The sequence below is a fragment of the Squalius cephalus genome, assembly GCF_949319135.1.
Source record: "Squalius cephalus genome assembly, chromosome: 11".
NCBI classification, from domain to species: Eukaryota; Metazoa; Chordata; class Actinopteri; order Cypriniformes; family Leuciscidae; genus Squalius; species Squalius cephalus.
Genome location: NC_137132.1, coordinates 25,575,197 through 25,594,651, shown reverse-complemented (window position 1 = coordinate 25,594,651; position 19,455 = coordinate 25,575,197). Strand labels below are relative to the sequence as shown.

Genomic DNA, 19,455 nt, shown 5'->3' with positions numbered 1-19,455 from the left:
TAGGAGCTCGTTATTATCATGTCACGCTCATGACAGATGCTACCCTCACGGGCTGGGGAGAGGTCATGGAAGGCCGCTCAGCTTGGGGTCTGTGGAGGAGTCATCGTCTCTCATGGACATAAATTGCCTGGAAATGATGGCTGTCTTCCTAGTGTTAAATCTTTCCTCCCATACCTAAGAGGCCATCATGTGGGATCCAGTGGGATACAGTTAACTGCCTGGTTGGTTCAGTGCTGGAGTTCCTGCAGGATCATTTTTCCCCAGGGCTATCCCCTCCCACACTAGGTGTATGTTGTGGCCATAGCTGCCTTCCATGTCCTTTGGGTGGTGTATCATTAGGGAGAAACATTGGTGACACGTTTCCTCCATGGTGCTTTGAGGCTGAAGCCTGCAAGTTGTACAAAGTTCCAGCTTGGGTCCTGGCCATTGTGCTAGTGGGATTATCTACGGCTCCTTTCGAGCCTATCGAGACTGTTCCAGAAAAGTTTCTGACCCTGAAAACTGTTTTCCTTCTAGTAATCACATCTCTTAAAACAGTGGGAGACATAGTATAGAATAAAACAATAACAATGTAATCAAATAAAAGCTACCCTAAAAAACCTTTTAAAAAAGATTTAAAAACAGTAAAGCCCCTTTCACACAGAGATTCCAGAAAAGACACGGATAATGTGTCCCGGGATCTTTTCATGTTGGTTCATTCACACTGCCAGTGATTTTCCGGAATCTGTGAGTGCATTCACACACATCCCGTAAAGATACCGTAAAGACACATGACGTCAGGATGTGATGTGTAACGTATGCGTCGAAAACATGTACACTAACGCATTGCGTACCGTTTCACAAAGTTGGCGAACAATCTCAGCTTCAGTGCAGATAGTAAGGAGCTCCCTGGCCTCTCCTTCATTAAAGTTTGCAGACATTTTTTTTTATCTTTCTTTGTTGATGACGAACACAAACTTTCTTCTAAGAGCAACAGAGTCGCGTGATGGCACGTGCATCATCACTACGATACACCCCTTACGGCATTGGTCCTGGCTTTTGTTAACACAGGGTGCGTTCCCAAACTGATCCCGGCAATGTTTATAGGTCCCCATCCCGGCATCGATCCCGGGACGTGTTTGCTTTCACACAGAAGGCACTCTAGCAATTTTACGACAATCAGCGTTTACAACAATTTCCTGGGATCAGTGCGCTGTGTGAAAGGGGCTTAAGAGATTCTGCTTGCCTAATCTCAGAAGGCAGAGAGTTCCATAGTTTTAGAGCAGAAGAGGAGAAAGCCCTATCGATCTTAAACAAATTGGCAGAACAGTTAAAAGACCATCTTTGGATGAGCGGAGATCACGCGTTGGGGATAGGGGGTTATAAGCTCTGACAAATTTTGAGAAGCCAAACAATGCAAAGCCTTATAGGTAAGCATGAGAATTTTAAAGTCAACATGAAACCTGACAGGTGTCACACACACAGAAGGGAACAGACAGATGGTAAGGTAAAATGGTTTAATCAAGTAAAAGCAGAGTGATGGGACAACAGCGGGAACCAGACGATGGTGAAAGGATGGTGACTTGATGATAGGTGATGAAGACTTAACTGGCAATGACTGAAGTGGAAACTTCAGGTGAAGGATGAACACAATGACTGGAGATCTGGATCGGGATGACGGACAGGAGATAGACGATAGACGGGAGACGGGAGACTTGACAGGATGATCTCAGGTGAGTGTTCAGGTAAGGAGTCTGATGCAGGTTGATATAGGCTGTGCTGATGAGGGAGTGCAGGTGCAGGGAATCAGTATCTGATGATGATCAGCAGCAGGTGTGGTGATGGCTGACTGAGTGCAGGTGGGGACCAGAAGGGATGCGTAGTGCAGACATCTTACAGAGTTGGTGACTGAGCTGGTGACTGTGACAACAGGGAGCCAGTGTAAGGACTCCAAGATAGGAGTGATATGATCCCTTGTTCTAGTCCTATTCAGGAATCTAGCAGCAGAATTTTTTATTTAGTGTAGCTTTTGAAACCCTAGCAAGTAGAGCATTGCAATTATCAATGCAGGAAAAAAAAAAAAAAAGTTCATTAACTTTTCAGCCACAGGGAAAATCACAATGTGAGCGTAGTCAATATTTCTAAGATAAAAAAAAGATGTTTTAAAGGGGACATATCATGCTAAATGCACTTTTTTAGCCCTTAAATGCATTTTGTTGTATATTTGGAGTGTTTAGAAGTACAGAAAAGATGAAATTATTCTCTTCAGGTGCTTCGTTGATATCTTTATATTCTGTTTTGGTCATATTTTTCAACCTGTTCCGATTTTTCTGTTATCTATGACGTTTTGTGAACTATCACGTCACAGTATTTGCAGCGGAACTGCCAAATAAGGACATTGACTTCCGGCCCAACACTTCGAGCGATCCGCCATTATTATTTCTCGCTGCAATTTTGTAGTCCAAGCTAAAGGATGCAGAAGTTACGAGAGGGTAAGTTAAAATGATCGGTTGTTGGATGTAGTAACCCACACGCTTCATTACACCGTCTAATGTAGATGAACTGCCGCGCTTGTGGCGCATGTTTAACTGAAAGAACGAGCAGAGAGAGAGAGAGAACCGGTCTCGCGTGCGCTCGCACTCTCTCTCGGAGCCCGGCGAAAGTGTAAACAAGACACCGTCTCCAAACTAGACGCTGTCTTGCTCTCTCTCCCTCGCACATATTAATCAAAATAAATCGACACGGTGGTAAAAGGTCGGAAGACCAAAGTTTCATGTATAAATACAGTAACACACCATTGCGATACATCCATATGAAGACGTTGTTCTGCAGGTTCGTCGTCTTCATTTTCATCTCGCTCTGGCTCCGACTCTGGCTCGAACATGTAAGGCTGGCTGGACAAGTCTTCCGTTGTTGACATTTTGTTAATAACGTGTGAATAAAAAGTTTCTGTGCCGCTAGATAATCCCATCTCTGCTATCAGACTACAAAAATGGCCGAACGGGGTGGAGTTGAACCTCTGCAACCTGGAGAGGGGGCGGGGTATGAAGTGTCTCAATTGTATTTAAAGAGACCGCACCAAAACGAGTTGATCTCAGAAGCACCTCAGAAAAGGGGTAAAAAAGGGGCCCGTGGAGCTATAATAATGAGGAATTCAGACCCAAGCATTGCAGTTCCGCTTTATATAGACCACAAATGTATGATTTATATGTAAAAAGGAACAATTTAAAAGCATGATATGTCTCCTTTAATGCCTGGATGTAAGAATCAAATGTTAAAATAACCTCAAATATCACCCCCAATTTTTTTTAGTTTTTGTTTGAAACTCCAAAGTAGAGCCATACACATTTAAGGTTAAAGGCCCAGCTTTGTGTAGCTGGTGCGGTGAGCTGATGAACATAACCTCAGTCTTGTCACTGTTAAGACCAAAAAGAAAAAAAAAAGAAAAAAAAAATTTGAGAGATTTTTTTCAGAAATACATTGAGAAAGAAAGGTCACAGCCACATTATCATCAGGTTTTGAATGTATGTAAATCTGGGTGTCATCTGTGTGAAAATGAAAGTTATGAATGGTCTTAAAGTGCCCCTATTATGCTATTTTAAATTTTCCTAATGTTGTTTTGGAGTCTCCTACAACAGGTTTACATGCATCAAAGGTAAAAAAACTGTTTAAATTTCTCATAATATACATTTGCACATCACCACATTTTCAATGATTCTCAAATGACTTGTGAGATTAATCAATGGCTCTGTTCCAAATGGCACACTTCATATGCACTTTCGGTCTTGTGGACTTACAATGGCTGCTGCGTGCGCGTGTCCGTTAAGTCCGTGAGACCGTAGGGTGTCCCACTTGTCATTTTAAGCCTCACAAGGGTACTCGCGAGCGCCCCCTTTGCGGTCGATATGTGCCCTCGATGCACACTTTTGTCAAGCCCGCTCCGCAGCAGACTTCTTCCCGACAGTCAAAGCGGCATTACGTCACGAAAGTGCGGACTCGTAGGAAGACCACGAGTGCTTAGGGTGCCATTTTCTAAATCCCTCCTTTCCGCAAGCTACTCTGCTCTGATTGGCCAGACAGCTCAGTCTGTTGTGATTGGTCTACCACGTACAGTGCGTGTCGAAAACAAAATGACCATTGCCATACAACATCAGCTTCCTACATGGTAAACTAAAGACAGTAACGAACAATGACGTTGATTTTACCATATCAATCCGAGCGCGAGTCCGATGATAAAACATTGGAAGAACTGTTATTCAACCCGAACCTCCATCGCAAGGACGACTTGAGCAGGACATTTCTCAGTGATACGCTACTCAGTTTGAGGTACATTATGGGATGTTGCAACTGTAATTAATCACCATCAGCATTAACAAGTGCATGTCCATCAACAAACAGATTATTTTACTTGTATTTATTTATTCATAGATTTTATTATACTTAGTTATTTATAGAGTATTTTTCTAATTTATTGCAGTGAACATGTTGAAACTCCATCAATAACAGTGCATACATTAACCGAGCTCTAGCGTGAATGACTGATGTAACATAAACGTTGGTAAAACAAATCTTGCTCCATGCTTAATCTTTACTCAAAGTAGTAAGAACGACAGACAATCTGCATTAATAGACAGAGTTTTAGGTAATAGTGGCTCACAACTGATTAGCAGAAGTATTTCAGTAAGACAGAAATAATGTGAGTTAGCCAGTTAGCAGGAGACCTACACAATATAAAACTCAAAACTAAGTATTTTGAACACCATCTTTCAAGAGCAAGCGGTTTGCAAATCCTCCACTGAACTGCGAGATTTGAGAAGCAGTCATCAGTAAAATAAAGGGAACACAGCAAAAGTTTAGGATTATACTGCTGTGGTATCGTGTTAAACATGAATTTTAACCACTGATTCTTCACATGCGTGTCCTTGGGCAGTGAAAAAAACTGGCTTTACCTTCACATTGATGAGCACAGCTTCTTCTCGACATGATGCTATCCAGTATCCACAGGAATCAGCTGCCAGTTTGAGGTTCAAGTTTTTACTGGTGTCTGCATGCGCAATAAGTGGGCAGGCAATATGCTAGTGTTTCGTCTTGACGTCTCAACGAAATGGCTTATGACTCGTTTGAAAAACGATTCATTTCATTGACTCAGAGTCGACTCTTACTTTTGAAAGACAATAACTTTTGAAAGACAATAACTTTATGTACTGTGAACTTTCAGATTTAAAACTTTGCAGTATGTTTTCATTCACTTAGAGCTATGTTACACACTACATGAAAGGTCATTTTAAAAAAAAAACACATAATAGGGGCACTTTAAGAGTTGACCAAGTGGAAAAAATGTAATTACAAAAGGGCCCAAAATTTATCCCTGAGGAACGCCAGATTGCACCACACCTACCTCAGACCTGCAACCACCCATAGTAATAAACTGCTTACAATCTGAAAGGTAGGACTTAAACCAGTTTAGTGCAGTATTAGAAACACCAAAGACAGTCTTTAAATGTGTAAAAGAGAGTGATCTACAGAGTCAAAAGCAGCTCTGAGATCAAGAGGGATCAAAATGTAAAGACAGCCAGTCCTTAGTAACCTTAACTAACGTGCTGTGGCGTTTACGGAAGCCAGAATGAAGGGGCTCAAAAAGATTGTTTGCAGTAAGATTTGATTGTAATTGAGAAGCAATACTTAGTTCTAAAGTTCTAGCAAAAGGGGAAGATTGGAAATGGGAAATTATTTATGTTTGTATCTTCTTGGCACTTTTTTTAAACGTTTAGGTTTGGTGGTAAGAGACCATCATTGCTATAGGAAATAATCACAGATGAGAACATCTGACAATCCTTATGTGTTTGAAAGTTACTATGTCTAGGAACCTGCGTTGTATCTTGCTTCAAAGTTTCTGTCATTGTGAAAGTGGACTTGTTTATTTTATATTATACTTTAAAATGCTTTACTTTAAAGGAGTATATTATTTTGTCATTTTTTATTATGGCAACATATACCTATTACATTTATCCCCAGTTTCACAGACAAGGCTTAAGCCTAGTCCTAGACTAAAAAGCATGTTTGAGCTGTTTTAACAGAAAGCAACTTGCACTGACATATCTTAAAATACGTAACTTCTTTGTTTTGTCTCAAGATGCACAGCAGTAATGTTTTAGCAGTAAAGGCACATTTATAAAAGCTACTTAAATGCCCTAATTAAACTAAGGCCTAATCCTGGCTTAATCTAAGCTGTGAAACCAGGCCGTAAAGTTCAGGGGCCTCATTTATAAACGTTGCGTAAGCACAAAAGAAGGCGTACGCCGCGAGCTACGCAATAATTGGTATTTATAAAAAGCAAACTTGACGGGAAAATGTGCGGTCCTTCACGCAAGCTCTGACCCAGGCGTACGCACAAAAACGGGTGAAATGAGAAATGGCGACAAAGTTGGCAGATGGATGAAACACGTGAAAGTGTGTGAAACTGTAGACCGTTGTGTAAAAGAAATGGCAATACTGCGTCTCATAAATAACATGAAGACTTCACAAAGCAAGTCTTACAATTAACAGCCTACAGAAACACCCGTGTGATCGATCTGCAGTGTAAAACAAACAAAGTCAAATGAAGATTACAACAGAAATGCAAATTAACACATATTTGCAAACAGATATAAATATGTTCTGCAATAATATTAGCATGTTATGCAATTCATCCTCATAACACATCTGTAACTTGTCAGATGCAATCAAATGGATGGTAATAAAATGCCATGATGCCATCACAATGCGTAATGACGCACAATGGCTGATCATGCGCTTCACGCTTGCGCGTGAGTGAAGTTAAGTTTCTTGGTTTTCCTCTGTGTTTGCCATGATTTCGCAATCGATGAATATTAACTTGTGGGTGTTTCACGGTCTATTTATGGGCAACTATGGGCGTGACATGAAGCCGCAAAAGCTGCGCTACATTTAGAATTGATTGTGATTTATTAAGGGAAAACTGCATGCGCACGGTTTTATAAATCCGAATATTTCTGTGCGTACGCACGTCCTATGTTTCATCCGTACGCCACTTCTGACGCAAATCCTACGCAAAGTTTTATAAATGAGGCCCCAGATCATTATACACTCTGCAACACTCTTTATTATCTTTTTTTCCCCATTTTTTTCCCTCATCATTTTATTTGACACATTTTTATTATTTGTACAGCTGAAACAGGAAAACAGTATGAAGTCACAGACAGGCAATCAGAAGTCCAGACTTAGTTATATTCAAGAAATATTCAGACTGGCGCTCTAGTTGGAAGCAATAGTGGTGTCAATCCAGGAGCGCAGTTGGGAGATACGGGCGTAGACTCCAGGGAAACGGGTGTCACAAGTGCGGCTGCCCCAGGACACAGACCCCACCAGAGTCCAGACTCCTGATCTCTCACACACCAGAGGACCACCAGAATCACCCTGTGGGAATCACACAGACACAAACACACATTTGAGATCGAAACAGCAGCAACATAGATATGGTAATGTGTTTGTCTTGATATGTCTTCATATACTTGGCAAGATGAGGATCCAGAGGCTCCAGCACAGATCATGGCATCAGTGATTTGGCTCTGACCCCAGATCTGTCTGCACACAGCAGGACTCGTGATGGGCAGACCTGTTTGCTGCAGGATTAGAGGACTCGCTGAAAAAAAGAGAAGAAAAAATGATACTGGCTGTTTAGACTCATATATAATCATATTATCAACAAATGTTAGTAGAACTTTAAAAGGAATTATTGGATTAGTGGAATGAATATATATGTTGTTATAACATCATAAATCAAAATTACATGTGACTTACATGTGGTGGCAGTTCTGCCCCATCCAGTGGTGAAGCAGCGGGTTCCAGGCAGGATGTTGATGGTTGATGGAGCCAGACATACAGGAGAGATACGGGGAGTGAAGACAACTGGAGATGCAAGTTTCAGCAACGCAATGTCATTGTTTATGGTCCTGCTGTTGTAGAGCGGATGCCTGATGACCTGCACAGACAAATAAGGATGAATGGTTACTACTGAAAGCTGACTTTATAAAAGGTAAACTAAGATGTAAGCATCTTATACCCTTGTAAGGCCCGTGAAATTGGTCCAATATGCCGGCTCGCCAATACACGGGGAAGGTCTCACGTGCTCTGTCCTCACTCATGTAAAGTATTGGTTGGTTAAATTTACAATACATTTAGTTATGTATTCTCTCGTTTATTTCATCTGACTCCATAAATGAAAGGGTTTTAATGATATCTGTGGATCATTAATCATGGGTGAATGTTTGACTATTCCGTTTAACCATTAAATTAACAATGTCAAAATCAGTTGGAATAATCACGTAACAATTTATTATGTCAGGTAAATGTATCATGCCAATTTCATAATCAATTCAAAGATAATCGATACAAAACATTAAATTATCCGGAATAAAGAAAAGATGCAAACCCAACATTAAGAAATACATGAGGCTGAGAGATCTATATCTCTCAGCCTAACGGACCGATCTGAAGTACAGAAAAGGCCCCGATCTCCCTGCTGTACTCCATTAAATAGCCAGACCTCTTTCACATGTAAACATGTGCTAACAATAGTAAATTTGCATTCGGAGGTACACTGTAGCACCTCTTGGGGGGGTGTGACCATTTGCTTGAGAGACCAACCCCTCCTTGTATGCTAGTTATCCATAAACCTTCAAAAACCTTATTACCTTGTGTTTTACTTATTCTGAGATGAGAGAATTGTACCAGTCGCACTGTGACATTTTAAACAATACCAAACATGAAAATACTCTGTGATAATCATTCCCATTAAACTATACATTTTCTTGGGTGAAATCAGGTTATCACCTGAGCATGAGAGAGAGGGGGTGAAGGGAGAGGGAAGGAGATGTAGATTAGATGACTCGGGGGTGAGACTTTCGTCTCGATGGTGCATGAGAGCCAGTTCAAATGCTAATCTCCAGAGAGGTCCTTTTGTTCTCTCAGGGCCTGGTCACTCTCAAAACAGACTGTCTGGAATTTCCTAATTTATCAATTCTTACAGTTTTCCCTCCTTGACTCCGTGGGTCAAATTCAAATGAGCTCCTATGGAGTCACTGATAAACGTCTGTTGTCATTCTTGAGATGTTCACCCGAAAATTGTCTTTTCAATATCAGCATCTGTAGAAGCTTGCAGAGGGCTGTGTTCACCTGCAGAACACCTGGTCTCACCAGGTGTATGTTGCTTGAGTCCAGCAGGTGGATGAATGCATTCAGGTTCTCTTCCTGTAATCCTGGGACGTGAGCAGAGTCAATCTGGACCTTTGTGACTTGTTCAGTTGATGTGTCACTCCTCCATGGAGAAACTTCTGCTTCTCTGGCACCTTCTCCACGATGATGATCTGACCCTTCTTGACTAATCCTGTCACCTCCAGCGGTACGGTTGTCTGGGCAGACCTCAGTGGATGAAGGGCTTCTCCTTGGTTCACACTGCGTTGTGTGAAAAGCCTGAGACACCTGAAAAGCATCTTAAATGTCCAATTCACGATTGATCACTTATGAACTTGAAGTCGTATGGAAATGCATAGGAACACATAATGCAACAAAACAAAATCATATCATGTCTAATATAAAATATCATGTTCATGTCAGCGAGTGCGAATGGTACATCTGGTCTCAAGTGTTTCTCAAGGTCATGTAGGATGGTCTTGTTTTAACTATCCAATTCTTCACTACCACTGTGATGTTAAATGGTAGTGGAATTTAAATATTCTTGATCTGAATTATTCAAAGGAAATGCAGCAAGAGGTCGGTGTAACCTAAATAATAAAATCAATGGTATGCATCAATACATCTTGTAATAACAGTTGAAGTGCAAATATATATAATAATCACTTTGTTTGTTCATGAATCTTCCAAAGCAAGCCACATATGCAGGTCTAAGAAGTGACTTGGAACATGTTTAAGCATATAAGAATGGAGATTGTTCATTCATTGCAACAGTGTTGTGTGTGTGTGTGTGTTTGTGTTGGTGCGAGAGAGAGAGTGTGTGTGTGTGTGTGTGTGAGTGAGAGAGAGAGAGAGCTGGCTAAGTCACAGTCGATGACAGGGTTAAATTGTAAATTTTGTAATTGATTGAAGTGCTCACACTTCAGATCTATCCGTTTTATGAGATTTCTGTTATTAGTGGTAAGTTGAGAAATCAGGGGCCCTCTGATTTTCCAACCACCTCAATAACAATCAGAAAGTTTGAACATTTTGAAATTTTATAGCAGGTCTGTCTCTGCTTTATAATTTGCATCATTGACTTGTGACTGTAGTCATTCATACGTATATTTCAGTGTTTTCCAATGAGTTGGCAGTGTGTTGTGAATAGCTATTCTCTGTGTCTCTGTTAGACCATGATCATGAGATCATCTCCACCCTGTGTGTGTGAAGCTATCTGGATCTGTTAGTGTGAAGATGACACATCTTCGTCTGATGTGCAGTGTTCAGCCTGGATAGACTATCTACCCCAGGTGATGATGCTGTGAGGGTATAGTGATGGAGGTGTGTGTTCAGTGTTCACTTCTAGGAGATGGGTGTAATCTAATCTATAACAATTGTGTTGCAAATTTTGATCCAGTTCTAAACTGGGAGGCCATATTTATTCAGTGATGTACTATTGTGAGTGTGAATGGCCTCTTGAAGTGTCTTTTCACCCATCTCCCGAGGTTATGTTCTAACAATTCCACTGTCCTGGCCTTGATCCAGGTGGGGTCCGGCCCATCCTGGCGTCCGTCCTTCGAGGAATTTGCAGAAGTAAACCTGAGACATAAAACAGAGGAGAGCGAACCACAGACAATTCCAATATTTCAAAAACATTAAATACAGACGTGTGGAATTCTTTTACTTGTTCCATTATCATGTCAATTGCCATTTTAATTCCAGATGTCACATGAAACCGAGTTTCATTGACCACGTCTGAATTGTTCCTGTTGTTTCAGTGTGTTGTGACACCTGAAGCTGCTCTTTCAGTTCAGCCTTCAGTCCGCTGCATGTGCAATGCTCATTGCTTTCTCTCATTACAGCCAGATCTGTGGGTTGTCTGGTTAGCATTTGCTGTTTATGGTGTCGTTCACACATTTTAATTTGTGCAGATATTTTTTGACCTGCAAAAAACTGTGGTACTTTGTCTGCTGTTTAGCATTTCACACCCTCCTTGTAAATTTACTTCTCTGATTAGATTACATTTTAGTTGTTGCACAATTTGGTTTGCTATTACCTGTGCCACAATTCTAGCCGTGTTTTCTAACGGTGAAAAATAAAGGCATACCCCGCCCCTTTTTGGCACTGGGTAGCACATAAATGAAATTCTGTTTCAGAAATTCAGTTTTAATGTCGAAAGTCACACTTCTCCAATTATTATCCTACTCTGTGAGTGTAATATAATGTTTATTATAATTCAAGTTATAATATAATTATATTCTTTAACAATACAAGTCAAATTATATTGTTTTCAGTCTCTGAAGAGTGTCTGGAACAACTTAACGCATGGTCAAATCTCTACTTGTTCTCATGTCAATACATTTGAATATGAAAAAGGCTTTTCTGGCTCAGGGCTGATAGATGTACATTTGCTGTTTCTCTTTTTTCTTTGCTAGGTCTCAAATACCTTTTTTCTCATTTAGTCTTTTTAAATGGCCATTATAACGTTTGATTCTTCTATTTACTCTTACTTTATATTTTCCGTTTATAGATCAGGGAAACTATATCGCTTTGCAGTCCTTCTCCTAAGGATGCACGACACAATCTCGCCAGTCTGATTCTCAAAACAGAGGTAATTGGCTAAACATCTGAGATTTGCCGTATTCACACGTACAAAATAACAGACACTTAAATAGCCCCCTTGAATGCCACCTCAGGAACTTAATCAAATTGTTTCACTTTAGTAGAGGTCATGACCACCATAAAAGACGTTAGTCGATCAACTTACTTTTCTTAAAATGGCTTTGGTTTAGTCAAGCCCGTGGTATAACCACGTACACGTATCTAAAGGAACATTTAAATGAGAACAGAGGTTATGGAACGCACCCGAATCCAGGTTGATCAAATAGCATTCGCTAATTCTGGACGGAAATAACTCGCCCCCCTCATTCAAGTACACTTGAATCTGATATCAGTATTAGTTGTCACTAATGTCTAGCGCAGGCTTGTGGAAATATATACGAATCCGGTAATCTATTTGGGAAAAATAATTGCAGAGCAATCCAGAATGAGTTCAAACGTGACAATATTTTGTTCTCTGAAGCCTTAAATATGAAAAGGTTTTTGTTTCAGGATTAATGAGATGCGTTCGCTGTTACTGATTTTCAAAATTCATTGTGAATCACATTATAGCCACTAAATTTAGCATAGACACACGTTTAATTCAGTTTACACCGGATACATGGCCTAGAATACAACATCTACAACCTTTTTACCTAAGTGTTCCAAATACTCCCACAGCAAAACAATAGAATACAACATCTATATCACCTTTGCTTAAGTATTTCAAATACACTTACAGTAAAGCAATCCTGTGTTAAAGAATAAACTTTAAATTAGCCTATGTGCATGTTGTAGCACAAACAACCAAATTGTGTTCTATGTGCACGATGTGTAGTGCACGATGTGTTAAGCACAATTTCAAATTTTGAAAATGCAGACAGGTTCAATGAATTTAGATGTTAAACTATTAAGCTATTTGCTATTGGGCTGCTACCCAACTAGCAAATGACGCTAATAGCTGAGGGCCTTGAGTGACCAAAGTTGTCAGGTCAGTAAGAGTTTTAGATGCATTTGAGCTTTGGTTACTTGCTGAGTGCTGGTTCGTGTCATTAGATTGTGATTGTCTGCGTTTTATGAAATAGGGTGGAGGTCTGCCTCTGCCAAGTGACCAACACTTTTCCTCTGTATGGCCTGTTTTGTGACAGGAATTACAGAATCTGTTCAGTTTGCCACAGTGTGGCTTTCTGAATTTTCCTGTAGATGGAGGATTTTCATGACATTCTAACACAGCTACCTCACCATGCATTTGTTTCCGTGACTCAATTCTTGTTGCCCAGCTAACAATACCTTCGAATGTATTTTTTGCTGGAGAAGCACCACACATGAGTGATTGCTGTACACGCGGCCCTGCATTTGTAAGCAGGAATTCAAGGAGAACTACATTGTTGTGGTTAACACCTTCAATTCCAGAATACTCCTCAAAAAGTTCAAACATATTTTCTGCATATGTCTCAAACGATTCTTCAGTACTCTGTTTCCGATTGAAAATCAATTCCCATCCAACAGGACTACAACCACGCAGCTCGCGAAGGCATTGTTTTAGTCTATTCAAGATTTCGCTCTCAGGCTCATTTTGATGCATTGACTGCACAATGGTGCCCGTCATCAAAACCTGTGGTATCTTATAGTTCAGAACATCTGGAATTGAGCTGATAACAATTTGCCAAATATCTTTTGGTTCGAGCTGAAATGCATGTTTTAGACTAACAATGCGTCTCCACCATGGTTCGAATGGCCCTTTCAAAGGGAATGGTCCGATCTCTGCCTTAAACCAGCTGCATTCAGTTACTGTTAAAGGACGCCGAATGGTTGACTCTGTGCCGTTTGGGTGCCGTACCACCTTAAGGGCTGAAACAGGCACTCTTTTCATAACTTTATCACATGCTTCATCTGTCTGGAAAGATACGAGATCATTAGAGCAGGCTGCCTCATCTAAGAAGTGTACATTTTTAGCCCAATCGCTGTTAAGCTTTTTGGGAGACTTGCTTTTAGCATTTAGCTTAGCCTTGAGATCTGCAATGGTCTCTTTGTGATTTTTACACTTTTCAGTCAGGGCTAACAGCTCAGCTAGTAATTTATCTAGCTGTGTTTGAAGATCTTGAATCTTTTCCTCAGACTTTTGTGCCTCTGCATTTTTAGAATGCACTTCTTCACATTTAGCATCCATAAGCGAAGATATAAATTTTGTTGACTCATTTAGCCTTTTATAACTTATGAAGTTTAAAGCCTCAATTATTTCACCATGTTTTGATTTCTTCTGCTTACTACCCACTGCTTTCCACCAAGTGAAAATTTCATTGTCAATAGCATCCATGTTAAGACCTTTTCTACTTAGTTTGTACAGTGTAGGCTCAACCTTTTCAGCCCATAATGTAAACAGGACATTATCAGTACACATGATTTCACAATAATGGGACTACTTAGATTATTCTGTTACTTCTAATCTCTGTTTCATACAATTCATGCAAATGGAGACTTTCCCTCCCAGTCAGCCAGTGACACAAAACAAGGGTTAAGCGTTTTGGGCGCAGCATGGCTTTAGCATTTAGCATTAAAGTTAGCCTTTAGCGTTTTGAAAGCAACATGGACAATAGCATTTAGCATTAGCCTTGGGCGCAGCATGGCTTAGCATTGACAATAGCCTTGAGCGCAGCATGGTTTTAGCATTTAGCATTAGCCTTGATATTTGAGTTTTTAGCCTGTAAATCATATCATCCTGTTTTCCCAAAATTTTCTTTTTATAAACAATGCATCGATCTGCCTTTTATTTATAAAATCACGTGTTTTCCGATCGTTTACAAACTTAGATTTTTCTTTCTCTGTTTTCTGTTAGTTTGCTCATTCTCTTCACGTGTTGCTGGTTTGTCTTTAACAAGCCCAGATACAACAATGGCCTGAAAACATGCGGTTGATTTTAAAACTTTTAGGCTTTACTTTTTCGGCTCTTCATCGAGTTATTAATTATTTGGAAGATGTTATTCTCACTTTAGGTTTTGCTTCCTGTTGCTTAGGCAAAACAAGGAGATCTTTAAAATCTAATCACTCTTCATCTGGCTGCGGCATCACGCTTACCCATAAACAATGCAAACATTTCTTCAACACTTCTAAGAATGCAAAGAAAATTGACTTACCACAACCACGGAAGAAAGAGAAGATGTTAAAACCTCTTGTTGATTCTAAACTCCCAATACTTGCTGGAAAGGACGTCTCTCGTGAATCTGTTTTGATCTGTTTTGAGTTCACGTCGAGGTCACCACTTGTAAGGCCCGTGAAATTGGTCCAATATGCCGGCTCGCCAATACACGGGGAAGGTCTCACGTGCTCTGTCCTCACTCATGTAAAGTATTGGTTGGTTAAATTTACAATACATTTAGTTATGTATTCTCTCGTTTATTTCATCTGACTCCATAAATGAAAGGGTTTTAATGATATCTGTGGATCATTAATCATGGGTGAATGTTTGACTATTCCGTTTAACCATTAAATTAACAATGTCAAAATCAGTTGGAATAATCACGTAACAATTTATTATGTCAGGTAAATGTATCATGCCAATTTCATAATCAATTCAAAGATAATCGATACAAAACATTAAATTATCCGGAATAAAGAAAAGATGCAAACCCAACATTAAGAAATACATGAGGCTGAGAGATCTATATCTCTCAGCCTAACGGACCGATCTGAAGTACAGAAAAGGCCCCGATCTCCCTGCTGTACTCCATTAAATAGCCAGACCTCTTTCACATGTAAACATGTGCTAACAATAGTAAATTTGCATTCGGAGGTACACTGTAGCACCTCTTGGGGGGGTGTGACCATTTGCTTGAGAGACCAACCCCTCCTTGTATGCTAGTTATCCATAAACCTTCAAAAACCTTATTACCTTGTGTTTTACTTATTCTGAGATGAGAGAATTGTACCAGTCGCACTGTGACATTTTAAACAATACCAAACATGAAAATACTCTGTGATAATCATTCCCATTAAACTATACATTTTCTTGGGTGAAATCAGGTTATCACCTGAGCATGAGAGAGAGGGGGTGAAGGGAGAGGGAAGGAGATGTAGATTAGATGACTCGGGGGTGAGACTTTCGTCTCGATGGTGCATGAGAGCCAGTTCAAATGCTAATCTCCAGAGAGGTCCTTTTGTTCTCTCAGGGCCTGGTCACTCTCAAAACAGACTGTCTGGAATTTCCTAATTTATCAATTCTTACACCCTATAATTTCAGAATATAGTTTGGATATTTTCTTTTCTGTGTTGAATTGTACAGACCTTATGTAGCCCCGCCCCTTTTCAGCGCTGCGCTCGTTGTCTTTCGGTCTGTATTTTCACAGTGATCTTGCGTATTTAAGAATTAACGGCTCGTTTTAAAATCTTCCCGGTCTACTGACATTTGTTAAGGCATCTGCTTTAAACATAACAATCCTCTTGATAACTTTCTTTGACTTTACATTAAGTAAATCCACTTCAAAAGCTAATTACTCACAGCAATGCAATAGAAATATACAGAGCGACCGCAAAAATGGAAGTTCAAAGACAATATTCTAAAGATGGCTGTGCCCTTGTTTCTCTGGCGCATAAGGTCTATACCAATGTATACAGAAGAAAAAGACATTTAACCAATATTATTTTTTTACCTTTTTTTAAATATACTTTTCAACTTAATTGAGCTTTTCCGATTTTCGCCAATTAAAAAACACCACTGTTTAACTTTTTAAATAAAATAATAATTTTAAAAAGTGCAAATCGAAAATTAAAATAAATTTGTAACCTTTTAGATCATACCTTTGCATAAATTACAAGAGATACTACTAGTAGTAGTACTAATAAAATATTTTAATGAATATTTAAATAAAATATTTATAATAAATATTGTGTTCTGTAGTATCTTGATCACTTGTTTATTACTGCATTTAAAAGAACAGAGTAAAACAACAATTAAAAATGACCAGTTATTAGATGCTTTGAAATAACATTAATCTATTCTGTATGCAATAGGTATTTTTGCAACTGCAACTTATAAAACTGGTCTCTTTTTTCAATGTCATCTCTGTTCCAGTAATTCAACATTTTTACCTTGGAAACTAGTTTGACCTGGATGGGTTCAACATTGGAGACACGATTATGTTCTCCAAGAACGACACGATGACGGCCCACTCTAAAAAGAGAGAGATAAAGAAAAAACTAACTGTGAAAAGAAAAGAGCAACAGCATTTATTAAGCAATATTGTTTGTGACGTTTGTCAGACTTACACGAAACCACAGTGAGCAGCAGTGAGAACCCAGTTCTGGTTGATCAGGGATCCACCGCAGAAGTGGAATCCGTTGGGTTGCTGTTTCAGAGGTAAAAGCATTGAACACATGACATATACTCTTTGACCAAATCAGGCAAATGCAGGATAAAAGTCGGCCAATACACAGTTACCTGGAGAGAGACCTGCCAGGGCCAAGAACCAGAGATGGCATTCTGTCCATTCACAATCCTGCTACCAATCGTCTGTGGCTTAATCGCTGGCACTCCACAACCTGTAGATAAAGAACAAAAGTTCATGACACAAGAATAAAGCTCTTTATTTAGGTTTTGTATTTTGTAAATATATATATATTCACTCTTCACTTTTCTTGCAAACTTCTAAATAAGACACTTACCCAGAGCAGAGGCCACAAGGGCAAGGCAGGTGATGGTGAAGATCATGATGTAGATTTGTGATGTCTCCCTGTTGTACCTGTAGATGCTCTCTCTCTCGCTTTTATATCATTTACAGCATCTATTAAATGTGGGACGTGATCAAGGTCCATCCCCGCAGCTCCAATGATCTCATAGTTGTGGAATTTTCATCGAACATCAATCTGCATCTCCATTGTTCAGAGCTGGTGTCTTACGTGCAAAGAGGATTCATTCTTTATTCTCTGTTGGGCTTTTTGACCTCTGTCTATTTCCTTGACAGGCATCATGATTTCACCTCTGTGTTTTTATGTTATCAAATGTTTTGAGTGGGAAGGTTTTGTTTTTGCTGTTGTGAAATTTCATTCATTATATCATGAAAAGTTCTTCCTTAATGAAGTTCTTCTTAAAAGTTTTTCAGCAATAATTGCAGGAAATAAGCTGCTTTCCCATTAAATCTGTGATTTTAACTAATCCCATATTCAATCTGGCAATCCATTCAAGCTGATACTGAAGAGGAAGGGAGTGAAATTGCGGGATTATGTCACAGTATGATTACATCAGCTATGAGAGCTGGGCTTAAGTAAACTTGAAGTAATAATTTCAGTTTCTATAACACCACAAGCAGTTTCAATAAAAAAAAAAATGAAGGACAGTCGAACAGGTTCTTTTAAAGTGGTTCTATTATGGCCTTTTATAAGTCTTGATTTTGTTTTTGGGGTGTACGTTTGTATGTTTTCATGCTTGATTGTTCAAAAAATGCATTATTTTTCACATATTTTACATTATTACAGCTCCTCTCTCCCCAGTCTGGTTGAACGCATTGTTTTCGATGAAGCCCCTCCTATTTCCGATTCTGAAATATGAAGTGTGCTGTGATTGGTTAGCTGGCTCAGTGTGTTGTGATTGGCAGCGCTTAGCTTGTGTTCAGGAAATGTCCCACCCCTCCATAACTGTGTGTTCTTCTCTAATGTAAATATTAATAGTGGCATAAATTTAATTTAATGGCATTAATATAAATTTCAAACCAATTCGAGCCCGATTCAGACCCTGACAATGTTAACGAACAAGAGGATCGCGAGGAACAGATTTCATGCACGGACTTTGCAAGCACGGATTTCACAGGACGTTTCAGACTTCAGAGTGGTATGTTTTTTGTAGTTTTATTATACATTATACTTATAATGAAAGTATGTATGTAAGTTATACATAAAGTATGTATAATAATATGTAATTACATACAAAAAGCAACAGAAAACAAGCTGCTCTCCATAAAATTTGCAGCGCACAGATAAACATTGGGGTTATAATGTCAAGGAACAGTGTTTAAAATAAATGTCAATCACTCTAAGTTCATCAGCCTTATAGGAAGGTTAAACAAAAGAGTTTTGGAGATGGGGTGGACAAAACAGCATCTCTTCATGAACATAGCAACACTGTCTTCTCTAATGCAGCTCAACCAGGCCTCACACCTTTTTTGCTTATTCCGTGGGAGGAGATTATTTAAATGAGTAACATGACTTCATAAGATCCGGAAAAATCACGTTGTAGTCCAAACAAGCCTTTCATTGTATTCTTAAAAAGTGGATTATGTTATATAAAATGTCACGGAACAGTGAACGAGAGACGAGGATACAAATGCAGAGGAGATTTATTAGAGACAATCAGACAAGGTACAAACTCAAAAAACTCAGGACTCCAGGGCCCAGTTTTTCAAAAGTAATCCAGTGGGATTTCGGATCACGGATTGGATCAAATCTTGGAAATGGGTTTTTCAAAAGCAAAAGAGGGATTCTGAACTAAGATCAGATCATGTAATCCGATCTTAAATTTGATCTGGATCAAACCTGCCCTTTGGGTTTTTCAGAACTTTGAACTCGGTTTGGGATCTATTTGATCCAAAAAAACAGGATTATCCTGATCCCATCAGAAGGGTGGATTCAGTTGTGATTTTTCGAACCAAATAAAACCAGAGAGGTTTTTTTTTTAAGTGAATGATCACAAAATCAATGTTT

The 19,455-nt window shown here is 39.4% G+C and overlaps 1 protein-coding gene across 1 annotated transcript; it reads right to left on the bottom strand.

The window, feature by feature from the left end:
* Positions 1-7,081: 7,081 nt before the first annotated feature.
* Positions 7,082-17,470, bottom strand: LOC307167217 (chymotrypsin-like protease CTRL-1; the record flags this gene model as incomplete). The annotated part of the gene is made up of 7 exons (XM_079886207.1): positions 7,082-7,413; positions 7,509-7,639; positions 7,798-7,978; positions 16,852-16,933; positions 17,029-17,108; positions 17,201-17,301; positions 17,425-17,470. 7 exons carry the CDS (start codon positions 17,468-17,470, stop codon positions 7,252-7,254), a joined length of 783 nt encoding a protein of 260 aa, XP_079742333.1. The 3' UTR covers positions 7,082-7,251.
* Positions 17,471-19,455: the final 1,985 nt, after the last annotated feature.